Raw genomic sequence first — 12,048 nt, 5'->3', positions numbered from 1 at the left:
TTCCGTACAAGCTCATGAAGCTGGGTCGAGTCGCCGTACCGCTGTAGTGGACGCCTTTGAGGTTGACGAGCACGTCCGAGAACTGCTTCCACCACCACTACCACTACCCCCATCCGTATCCATATCCGTATCCATATCCGTAACCAAACCCGCCGCCGCCGCCGTCGCCCCGACACTCGCGCTCCGCCGCAGCGGACAGTCCAGCCAGTCCGGCATGTGCGACGTGCCCTCAGGCCCGGCACCAATGGGCAAGCCGCAGACGGGAAGGAGGTGCTCGGGGCGGGTGGCTCTGGTGCCATGCGGATGGTGCTGCTGTTGCTGTTGCTGTTGCTGTTGCTGTTGCTGTTGCTGTTGCTGTTGCTGTTGCTGTTGCTGTTGCTGTTGCTGTTGCTGTTGCTGTTGCTGTTGCTGTTGCTGTTGCTGTTGCTGGTGCGAGTAAGAGTCGACGCCCTTCCATCCACCCCTGCCTCTATCCTCTTCCGCCTCCAGTTCCTGTATCTGTCCTTGCCTGGGCCCCTCCAGCGCCGCGAGCTGCCGCTCGCCGCGGGACCGGGGGTTGTGGTAACCCCTGCCGTAGCCATGGCCGTTGCCATGTCCATAACCCTGTCCATACCCATAGGCCTGATTGGGATGGTGATGCGAATGGTGGTGAGTGTACCCCCCACCCTGAGCTCCAGCACCAGCATCACTCCTGGCATGCACCAACCCTGGTGTGCGGTAGGGTCCGGGACCCTGTGTCACCCACGGCATGCCCGGCGTAGCCTGGGGCGCAGCGGCCCAGGGGAAGGCGCCCTCGGGAATGGCGTCGTTGTAAGTCGCGGCCGTAGCGTAGGCTGGGTGGGCAGGTACAAAATACTGCGGGTGTTGTTGCTGGTGGTGTGGGTATTCGGGGTAGAGGTAGCCGCCGCTGGTTGGCATGGGTATGGCTAGTGCGGTTGTGGCTGCCTGGGGCAAGGGTTGGCTGGTCGGAGGGGAGGAGACGATAAGTTGGCCGTGGGTTGGGGGCGAGGCTGAGCCACGTCGAGTGGACTGGGACTGGGGACGCGATGGGAGGTTTCTCTCGCGGCGGTTCTCGGGGCGGCGGTTGAAGTGACGGGGGTTGTTGTTATTGTTGCTATTGTTCCCCTGACCTTGGCCCCTGACTTTGGCTGTTTGACTTTCTGCGGCGGCCGGAGGAGGGAGGCGAGGCACCTTGGCCTTGGGCGGTTTCTCTTCTTCCTCAACTTCAAAATCCCCAAATGCCGCCTTGATCTCGGCGATACGCTTTATCGTCTCCCCAGCTTGGCCCTCGATGCTACGGGCGTCGTCGTTCTTCTCCCCTTCAATCTCCCGCCGGCGCCACTGAGACAGGTTGTCTCGGTCGTGATCTGTGAGCTCGGCATCGCTGACCTGTGGCTTGTAAGGGGTGAAGGTCGCCGCACATGTACACTTTCCGGCTTTGTGGAGGGCAGCGTGGTCGGACTTCCACTCGGCCGCGTAGAGTCCAGGGAGCCGAACGGCAACGCGATGCTCGCCTGTCGAGGTAACACCCTCTGCGAAGAGGGCCGGAATTTGGCCGGCCGCGGCAGAAGAGGCTGTATCCACGGGGCCACCTTGCTCAGTTTGTCCCTGGCTTTCCTTGGAGCTTGCGGTCGTAGCAATGAGGTTCGGCGTAGCGTCCCTATCGTTTGCGGCGGCTATATGGTACGCTGGGCCAGTTTTTGAACTTGAAGCCGGGCTTTCAGCAACTGATGTGTGGCCGATGACGCGAGGAGTGGTTAGGAGGCCTGGGAAGATGACCTCGCAGCCACAGGCGCCACGCTCATGAAGCCAGCGATGCTCCCACTCTCTGATCAAGACCCAGCGAGAATGTAGCTGCCTCTCGCAGGGTGTACACATGGTCTCCGCATAATGCGGCTTGTGAGGTGGGAGGCCGCAGATTGGAAAGTTGTGGCCGGCCGTCGTCATGGGGCAGGGTCGCACCACGCCCAAAGAACGATGGCCGCACTGGTAGGCGATGAACTCTTCGTAGCACATCCTGGCTGGTAGCTGGCTGGTAGTTGGCTGGTAGTTGGCAAGGTGATGTGAGTGAGTGCTCGTTAAGTTCGGACCCTGGTGGTGTCAAAGTTAGAAGGAGGAAGATGGGTAGCGGAAGCAGAAAGAGGAACAAGTCTTGAAGTAGGCAGTTTGAATAGCCAAAGGGGGGTGCTCCCAGGCAGCAAGGTGCTCTATTCGTAGCTCGCCGGTTACTATTGTGACGATCTCGGCGTGGCATAAACCGACCACAATAGCGACAGGTTGGGATGCAACTAAGGGGTATGTGCACAAAATAACGAGAAATCCTCCGCTTATAAGTCGGGCCCAGCTCACACAGCATCTGGGAGCTGACAATATTCAAGATGAAGAGATCGAAAACGTGAAAAATAGAAATAGGGGCCAGGGAAGCGGAAACCAAGTATAACATGTTTGCGTCTCTGTCACACCAAAGAACGTACCTGCCTCCAAGCACCGCCAGAGCCACGCACCCAGGGTTATGCCCACCACCGCAGCGGCAAGCTTGTTTGGTTGAGCTCGTGGATGACCCGAGCCGCTGGGAGACCGGTCTGCTTGACCGGGCTGTCTTACTCTCTGATACCACTGGTTGGTCACGCACCAGGATGGTGAGACCTCACCAGTTAGAGGTGGATTAGAGAGATTCGCTGTGAAGGTTAGCCCAAGTGAGTGGTTAAGTTACGGTCGAGCTGTGAAATTTTGCGAAGGTAGGAGGTGGAAAGAAATACAAAAGTGGATAGGAGAAAGAGGGATGTTAAGTGAGAAAGAAGCCTGCTGGAAGGCACTAGCATGAACTCTGGCACAACAGCTACATTTCAAAACTACGCAGCTGGTTTCCCCAGCTGGCCTTGATTACACGGCCAACACTCTCGGGATTAATCGAGGGCCATAAAAGACCGTATCATGTTCACACCCTTTCGGTCTTAGAAATGGTGAAGACACACAGCTTTGTGTGAGCGGAGCCTCAGATGGGGAGAGGGGGTAGTAAAGGAGCATCTCAAGTTGATCTGAATAAGAAGCTTTGCACTGGCAACTGCTCCTTGTTTACTTCAGCAGCCCAAGCCAATAAGGGGCCATGGCAATCTGAGGTCAGAACCAAATCTCCTTGACTGGCGTGATCTATAGCTCGTGTAACCGGGTAATCAAATGAGTCATGGGCTGAAGAATAAAGGAACGGCACGGAAAGGAGAAACCAAAGAGGAGTCAAATGGGCAAGCGAAGCATTCTGTTGAGCCAAACGGGTAGGCCCCGTGACAAGTCATCCCATCCGCCTCGTACGATATTGATGGCCCGGAAGAACCCGGTGGGAGCTTTCAAGAAGGAGCGCAAAATCCCTCCACTTCTTGTATTCCATTCGGATCCGTCAATGCCTAACATCTCGGGGAATAAGTATATGATACATGGTGCAAACAAATCTGTACAACAAGGGGTCAAGAGTAGGACAAGTCCACGCGGCAGGTGGAGCATGAGCAACCCGGCCGTTAGAAGACCTTGATCCCGTTTCCGGCGGCCTGGTTCATGAAGAAGGACTTGAGGGGCCTAAGGGCGTTGACAGCGTTCAGGCCGACCGACCTCAGGGGCACCAAGGGACCACTACCAACCGAGTAGAGCTTGTGGAGCTTGTCACAGACTCCAAGGAGCAAATGATTCGCCGCGTAGCGTTCGGAGGCGTACGGCTCTAGTGACATTGTGACGCCGATATCCTGCCCGTGCCTGACGGCGTACTCTATGGCCTTGGCTAGGCTTTGCACGTCACCCTGCCCCTGATTCAGGCCTTGCCCTGCGAGGGGGTGAATGGTGTGAGCGGCGTCCCCAACTAGAGCCACCCGCTCCGCGATGTAAGTATCTGCGTGCCGCAGCTTCAGAGGGAACGAAGCGACGGTGCCTTCCTGGACTCCCACGGCCACTTGGGGAATGGCTCGATGGTCGACGGGAGTGTGTTCCAGTCTCCAGGAATACTCCTCGGCCTGCCCCGACTCTTGCGTATGCATGTACTCGAGGTCTGTCGGACTCAGCCGGAAGGCGGCGTTCACCGTGGCAATGAAATCCTTGGCCGATAGGCTCTTGAGCCGAGAGGCATTGGCGGGGGTCGTCGACCACACAAGGGTGGAGTAATTCCCTGGAAGGGGCAACATGGCCACTGGCCCAGTGGGGAGGAAGCGTTGGTAAGCGGTCTTGAGGTGGTCTCCTCCCCCATCCCTCCCCTTCCATCTCAAGTGTGGCGACGACGCCATGACGGTTGTAGTCCCAACCGCGAGCTTCGATGCCAGCGAACGACCGCACTGGGCTGTTCGCGCCATCCGCACCGATCAAGAGGCGGGCAGAAAGCTGCTTGCCACCAGATAGGTGAATAACCGGCCATTCTCGTAGATCCACCTCCTCCGTCTCCTCCCCGTACGCTATCCTCTCGACCTTTGCTTTGTCAAACACAGACACGCCGCCCAGCTCATCTATCCTCTTCAACAAGCCGGATGTGAGGTTCAAGTTCTCGTTCATGTAGGCGATTGTCGTCCCCGCAGCAGGTGTAGAGCTTTGGGCCCAGTCAAACTCGATCCGCGCTCCGGTCACGCCATCCCACACCTGCATCTCCTGGTATGCCTGGACCCTGTCTCGCTCCAAATGTGACCATGCCCCGATCTGGTCGAGAAATGAAACGGACGACGGCGTAAGGGAGCTGCATCGGTTGGAAAATTTGTTTGCGGGGAGCTTCCACGATCTGGTCTTGGCTAGGTCCTGGGCTTCGACGAGGGCGATTCGGAGATGCGCCGTGACGGGATTTGCGCCTGGAGGACCAATGGTTAATATCCCAGCTCCAATACCTCAAAGCTATTGTGAAGACACATTGGTAGGTAATAATACTTACGCAACGCTGTCAAGAGACTGAGCCCCGCGGGCCCTCCACCGACGCAGACCACATCGTAAATGTCTGGTTGCGCGGACGTGCTAGCGTAGGTTCGCCGCAGCTGTTTCTGGAAACTTCGGGTACAGCTCCGACACACGTATGCGCTTCGTCGCCCAATTACTGTGTTCATTGTTGCATGCCCGAGCAGTCAGCTCTCGGAACAGTCGGAATTGTCAAAGTCGAGGTAGTTCCATCGCCCCGAAGCTCAAGCTTGGCCGAGGCACCGATTTAGTGAGTGGGCGTCCACTGTTTGGCCAAAAAAAGCCGAACGCCAAGTTGAGGTGCCGCCGAAACCTTGGCCGAGGAGAACCAAAAAAAAGCCATTCGAAAGCCCAAAGTGTACTTTTTATTTGACTCGGTTTCTTTTATTTAATGTATTTTGCTCGGTTTTCTTAATCTCTTCTGTTCCTCGGTTCTCTTTTACTTCTTTCTCTTTTCTTGATTTCTTGCTCCCCTTTCGAGTTCGGCTTTTTTTGGCCAAGGGGAGGCGTCATAGCAAACCCTAACCCTTACATACATACACTCTTTAGGTGGTGTAAGTGATGCCGCCAGGGTTCCGGACTTTTGACATTCTCCTGGTGGCGCTTGTGTGTTTCACACCCCTTTTTAGTCCGCATATGCCTGAACTTTATTGACCAGTTCAAGAAACAAGCATTTTGACTAGTTGAGCTAAAACCTTATGGTCCTTGCCAACCTGCATGCCGAGACTTGATTTGTGTCAGATATCCCGAGTTATGGGACATGAACAATTCGACGCCCAAGGGATATATAGCGTGTTCAGCCCAACCTTACCGCCGGTTTCTTGTGTAGGATTTTGGTTCCGTATTTAGGCCATTTACTCTCACACGTCCTCAAATATTACTTTATCTCCGCATCTCATATCTTATTAAAGAAACGCCCAACATTTCCAGCAAGTAATCTACCTAAACATCAAACACGAAACCCACAATGTCATGTAAGCTCCCACCAAGCAAGCCCCTCCGACTCCCACTCCACACCCACCCATGATTTCTTACCCCCCTCCCCTGTCTGCATCTCGGCCGCCACCGTAACTCACATCACCCGCCTCCCACCCGAGCAAAACCCGCGACGAAGCCCATCGCCCTCCTCTCCGACCACGACTTCTTCCTCACCTGCGATCCCCACCTCACCAAGGCCGAGCTGATCCCCCGCGCCGAATACGCCACGCTCAACCCGCCCCCGGCCGTGCCGGACCACGTCAAGCCCGAGCTCCGCGCCAGACCGCAGCCCAGCTCCAACTCCAGCTCCGGCTCCGGCTCATCCGGCTCAAGCCAAGACGAGGGCGAGGCGCCGGAAACGGTACCCGAATGCTACCGCGTCACGGACATCGTGCATGCCATCCCCGCGGGGATATGGGACACCAATGTGGTGAGCGTTTTTGAGATTACGGATATTGAAGACGGGTGGTTTGTGCGCATTAGGAGCCCGCTGTCGGTGGTGATGGAGACGTTTTGGCGGGTGAGGGAGGTTGCTGGTGCTGGTGCTGGTGCTGGAGAATCCGGGGGCGAGGGTGATGAGGGTGGTGAGGGTGAGGCGGGGCCGGGGTTGGAGTTGGTGGAGGAAATTACGATTAGTTGCTCAAGGTTGTTGATGGGGATTGTGAAGTCGCAGTGTGAGAATGATTGGAAGCAGATTCATGGGAAAATGGTTGCGAGGTTGGTTGGGGAGGGTGAGAAATAAGGGGCCTTAGAGGATGTATGATAGGTACTAAAGGCCCAGGTGATGGTCATGGGACAAAATTATGTAGCAGGCAGGGATGCTCGTGAGGACATGCCACGCATATTTTTATGATAAAAGCTTGACACTATGAATTTTGGCAATAATATGAGTGAAAAGTTGGTCTTGCGCTGACTTTGATAGTCATCGCAAGTGCACGTGAAAAAATTGGACGGACAGGTGGTCCGATATAACTGAATAATAAAGCCGTCCGTCCCATCGTTGGTGATGATGCAGGGATTGCAAAAATTTATGTGAATACCTACTTGAGCTAGCTAATACAAAGGGACTAAATATACCATTGACACCTGTGCTTGATCAAGCACGAGTGAGAGAGAGGAATGGTAAGTGTGATGGAGATGATCTCTGTTTCTTAACCAGAGGAGGTGGAGAGATGAAAAAGTCGAGTTTCACATCTTGGGATGGCTTGAGGCAAGATATCCTTGCAATGCCCACTGCGGCAACTGCCGCTTGCCAAAGTGGCTTCGTCCCACGTGTTTGTCCCTGAAGTGATTGGATCAAACAGCCACTAGCGTCGTTTTAGCCTCGTCTGGTTCTGTAACCCCTGGATCAGTTCAGGGACACTCACACCAAGACTCTAACATCGAGAACTCTCCCAGATCTGGCATCAACAACGCATTTTGCGACTTAATACCTTGCAATTCAATACTGCCTGATCCGCATCTGATTGTCATCTATTCAAGTTCATCACTGTTATTGTTTGCCCAAGTCATCCTCACGCGGGATTGGCCGCCTTCATCTTGAACTCACACAAGAGACCCGCGACGACATCATTGCCCCGTATTTCAGCAGAGGCTCTTGGTGCTAGTTAATTTGCGTGAGTCACTGTTGAATTCTTTATTTTGTGGTCTCCGATTCCTGTTGTCAATCGCCAAACTAGCATCAAGTTTGTCAAGACAACCATCAGCAAACTAACCAAAATGCAGAGCGGCAACGACAACCGCCAAGGGTCCACCAACCCTTTTACCACTGTCGCCCAGCGAAGAAGGGGCGACCCGAACGAGGGCAGCGAGGCTTCCTTGACCCGCCGCCGGGCCACCACCCGCGAGGTTCGCCTTCCGCGGACCCATCCCTCCCTTCCTCCTCGCCCCGGGCCCCCGCCCACAGGGCCTCTTCCGCCTCTCCCTGCCCACGCAGGGCTAACCGAGACTTCGCTGCTGTTCCCGGAGCAGCGCCGGTTCATCTTCCGCTGGCTGGACCAGATCGCCCTCCCAGAGGATTGGTAAGTAGTACCAATGCTTCATTCCACCGGCCCGTGTTGCCCTGAAACTGCCTCTCTGGCATCATTTCATGTTTTTTCACGATGGGTTTATCGAGACCTTTGGATCTAATCATTCAAATAGCGGACCGGCCAATCCGGAAGATTGTGCCGAGAGGGAAGCCCCAGAGCCGGAGAAGGAGGTGGCCCGGGCGCCTCAACGATCTGAGGCAGGTGCACTCGAGAGCGGGCTTCGCGGCCTTCGGATTCGGAGCCACCGGCTCGCCGCCCAGCAGCGGGAACCGACCGAGCTGTCATTCTCGCTGGTCTTTGGCGAACCCGCCCAATCCTCTCCGCCACGCGCCCTGAGCCCCAGTCGCGCGTCCTCCGACACGCTACCGGTCGAACCAGCTTGCCGGGAACAAAAGGGTGCGTGACAGCACCAACCAACCCTCTCCCCACAACTAGCTCGGTCCTCAGACCGAGCCTCGCCCATCGCCATGGCCAGTACCAACCTGCAGGTCCGAAATGCGGACTTTCCTACCAGCAAACACAAGGCGATTGAAGATGCGAAAAAAATGCAGGCAATTGTGGAGGAGGATTGCAACAGGGCGGGGAAGGATGTTCCGCCCTACCAACTCCAAGAGTTAATCGGCAAGGGGAATTACGGTCGAGTCTACAAGGCCACCGACGTCAACACGAAAGCGCTCGTCGCCGTCAAAATCATCAACATCGAAGAAGGCGACACCCTGAACCCGAAACTCGCTGACACCTACAGCGAGTTCATGCACGAATTCTCGACGCTCAAGAAGCTCAGCGAGAGTGGCGCAAGGAATATCAACCTCAATCTTGACGCTTTGCCGGTCGGTCAGGCCATGTGGATGGTCACCGAGTACTGCGCCGGAGGAAGTGTCGCGACCCTCATGAAGCCCACAGCGCCCGGGGGATTGCAGGACAAATGGATCATCCCCATCGTGCGAGAGGTGGCAGAAGCCATCTACTGGGTCCACAAAGAAGGCATCATCCACCGAGACATCAAGTGCGCCAACGTCTTGGTCACCGAGGCGGGCAGCGTTCAGCTCTGCGATTTTGGCGTGGCCGGGATCGTCGAATCTAAAGTCGATAAACGGACCACCTTCATCGGGACCCTGAACTGGATGGCTCCAGAGCTCTTTGACCCTGTTCCCTCCTACAGCACGCCAGTCGATATCTGGGCCTTTGGCTCGTTGGTGTACGAATTGGCCTCGGGTCTCCCTCCCAACGTCATGGCGGGCTTCAACGTTCATCAGCTGGGACAATACATCAAACATCACGCTCCACGTTTGGAGGGCGATTACTCCGATCAGATCAAGGACCTGGTGGCTTTCTGCCTTGTTGAAGACCCGGCCAAGCGGCCAAGCATCCAGGAAATCCAGCGGCACCCTTTCATCTTTGGCACCAGCGAACAGTATCCGACCGCCTCGCTCGCCAACCTCGTCAAGGCGTACAAGCTATGGGAGGGCCAGGGCGGTGTCAGAAAGTCGTTGTTCGCTCCAGTCGGTGTGATGGGACCGTCGGATTATGAATCCTCGACCTTGCCTAGCGACGAGTGGAACTTCAGCACCACCGTCGACTTTGACCGCCAGCTTATGGACACGGATGCCCGGGCGGTTTTTGACGTGTACGGTTCCAACGTCGACTTTGAGCTCAGCGAACAAACTTCTCGTCCCCCGAAACCCAAGCAGCGCCGCCGGCTTCCACCGCAACTCCAACCCAAAACGGTGCCCCTTGAGAAGGTGTTCGACCCCAACACCATCTCCAATTACGAGGACAATTCGCGCGCATACTACGGCAGAGCACCCCCCCCTCCTATGACCACCACGTCGGATCTACCCCTGCGAGATGACTCGCTTCACTCGACGCTCCGGGAGTCGCTCATTGACCTTGATGCCTCCCTTCACGATGGTGGTGACTTATCCCAATTTGTCGACATGGCAACTATTCGGGCCGGCATGCGCGTCCCAAGCGACTCCGAGAACGAAGACGTCACGGACTTTAATAAGGCACCTCTGAGCGATCCCGCCGACTTGAACCCCAACCGCCGCACCCAAGAATGGAAGTTCCCAACCATGGCTCCCCCAGCATCCGCCAACCCGGAAATGTCCCGTTTCCCGTTCCACGAGCAGCGGACCGACTCGAACCCCCGTCCTCTGATTTTTCACCCCACAGAAGACCCGAACGGTTTCCAACCTGAACCATATGATCCCGCGCCGCCTCAACCTCTTCCGGACAACCGTGCCTCAGTAGGCAGCCTTATTGATCTCGACGAGGGTCTAGTGATGCCCGAGCCGCCCCGGCCATCGACCGCCAACTCGGATGTCGCTTCGGTGGCAGGCTCAGATATCGGTGGCGCGAACCCTTTCGATCTCGAGCGCCACGCCTCCCTTTACCAACCGACCCAACTAGGAATCCGCGAGCCCTCCATCTTCATTTCGGACGACAGCGATTTTGCCCGTTTGGCGAGGGCCAGTACTGATGACACACAATCAATGCCTCCTGACTTATTTCCTGGCAGCGTCCGCAGCGGGTCACAGTCGGTATCCCACTCGCGCTCAACTAGCTACGACGACGACAGCTACTCGACGAGCGGGTACGAGTCGGAGTACCTCACCATGGGCACGTCGACGCCCATGAGCGTATCGGACAGACCCAGCCGGGCGCGGACCAGGGCGCGGTCACAGTCGGGCGCGAGCATCAACAGCACGCAGCTGCAGCACCCGAGGGTTGCCGCGATGAACGGCTCGGGGGCGGATCACGCGGATTTGAACGGGGGCGTGCCGGCGCCGCCGTCGGCGAGGGTCATGCAGGGCGCCGCAGGTCGCGAGCAGGTGCGAGACGAGGTGATGCGGTTGCTCGCGAGCTTCTCGGAGCAGTTGACTGCAACGAATGCGTATGTTTCTGCGTTGCCGGTGAGAGCGGGGCGGAGGGGGAGCGAGGCTTATGCTGGTTGATGAGCCTGGAGATGGATGGATATGATGCGACGTGGGTTTCTTATGGCCACGATGTAAATTATGTGATTTGAGGAGACCTCTTTCTCTTTTTCTTGGTATGGAGAGCACATCGGATGATACAGCATGGGCAGCCAGCATGGCGTTGGGACAGAGGCGGATTCGGCATTTTATTAGCGGCGGGTTACTGACCTTACTTTGCTTTACGGAAATGGATGCGTATATCCCATCGATTTATGAATCGTGAATTTTTTTTTGAGGTTAGGTGTTGTTGTGAGATGGTGTGCATGACTGAAAAATCAGGGAGTGCGATGTGATGTTGAAAGATCTGATGGATCTTGGGGTGCGTAAAAATTTCTCCGGTGACTCAACAACTTACACCTAGAATCGCATCTTTCAGGTCTTTTCACTCAACGCTACCTAAAACGGAAATCCTCAAAAATCCTTTCCTTCAAAGTCTAGCCGTAAAAGGGCATTCAAGTTGGCGGGGATCTCCTTGCTTAGTTTTTCTGCGCGCTGGACCGCTGCATCTAGGAGTCTTCTTCCGTTTCGATTCAGTCGCACCCGATTCGGGCAGATCACAGCCGCAGCACTTACACACCCCCGGTCTATCCACAGCCCGGCCATGGAAACCCGGATTCTCAAAGTGCCGCTCGCCGGCAAAGACGACTCGGCCCTCGGCCGGTGGGCGTCCTCCAGCCCAGACGGCACACCAGACCTCACCACATGGGAGGTGACAGCCACCGACGACGCCGTGCTGGACCCTCTCCAAGAAGCAGCCCACCTCCTGCGCACCACCGACGTCCCCGTTGCCTTCCCCACCGAAACCGTTTACGGCCTCGGCGCCGACGCCACCCGTTCCGCCGCGGTCCGCGGCATCTACTCGGCCAAGGGGCCGGCCCTCCGGACAACCCCCTGATCGTGCACATCAGCGACCTCACCATGCTCCGCCAACTCCTCTCCCCCCCGTCAAACACCCCCACCTCCCCATCCCCCTCTCCAGAAACCGACCCCATCAACACAATAAACTAGGAAGATAGGATACAAACTTCAAAGAAAAGCAAGTAAATACAAAAAAAAGAGAACGAAACCCAAAGAATAATAAACGCAAAAAAAAAAAAAAGGATAAAAAAATAATAAAATATACAACAAAAAAAAAAAGAAAAAAAAAA

General features: G+C 56.0%; 4 protein-coding genes across 4 annotated transcripts; 2 read left to right on the top strand and 2 right to left on the bottom strand.

Annotated features, from left to right (window-relative positions):
* Positions 1 to 12: 12 nt before the first annotated feature.
* On the bottom strand, positions 13 to 2,016 carry CHGG_01091 (uncharacterized protein; the record flags this gene model as incomplete). Its single annotated transcript, XM_001220311.1, has 1 exon — positions 13 to 2,016. One exon carries the CDS (start codon positions 2,014 to 2,016, stop codon positions 13 to 15), a length of 2,004 nt encoding a protein of 667 aa, XP_001220312.1.
* A 1,496-nt stretch (positions 2,017 to 3,512) lies between these two features.
* Positions 3,513 to 5,063, bottom strand: CHGG_01090 (uncharacterized protein; the record flags this gene model as incomplete). Its single annotated transcript, XM_001220310.1, has 3 exons — positions 3,513 to 4,318; positions 4,371 to 4,814; positions 4,895 to 5,063. 3 exons carry the CDS (start codon positions 5,061 to 5,063, stop codon positions 3,513 to 3,515), a joined length of 1,419 nt encoding a protein of 472 aa, XP_001220311.1.
* An 818-nt stretch (positions 5,064 to 5,881) lies between these two features.
* On the top strand, positions 5,882 to 6,634 carry CHGG_01089 (uncharacterized protein; the record flags this gene model as incomplete). The annotated part of the gene is made up of 2 exons (XM_001220309.1): positions 5,882 to 5,888; positions 6,012 to 6,634. 2 exons carry the CDS (start codon positions 5,882 to 5,884, stop codon positions 6,632 to 6,634), a joined length of 630 nt encoding a protein of 209 aa, XP_001220310.1.
* A 977-nt stretch (positions 6,635 to 7,611) lies between these two features.
* On the top strand, positions 7,612 to 11,795 carry CHGG_01088 (uncharacterized protein; the record flags this gene model as incomplete). The annotated part of the gene is made up of 4 exons (XM_001220308.1): positions 7,612 to 7,913; positions 8,035 to 8,318; positions 8,370 to 10,818; positions 11,411 to 11,795. The coding sequence occupies 4 exons, from the start codon at positions 7,612 to 7,614 to the stop codon at positions 11,793 to 11,795; spliced, it is 3,420 nt and encodes a 1,139-aa protein (XP_001220309.1).
* Between the last annotated feature and the right edge of the window lie 253 nt (positions 11,796 to 12,048).

Source organism: Chaetomium globosum, genomic scaffold, assembly GCF_000143365.1.
Source record: "Chaetomium globosum CBS 148.51 scaffold_1 genomic scaffold, whole genome shotgun sequence".
Classification (NCBI taxonomy): Eukaryota; Fungi; Ascomycota; class Sordariomycetes; order Sordariales; family Chaetomiaceae; genus Chaetomium; species Chaetomium globosum.
Note: the sequence above shows the minus strand (reverse complement) of the source record. Positions and strands in the feature narration are given on the sequence as shown.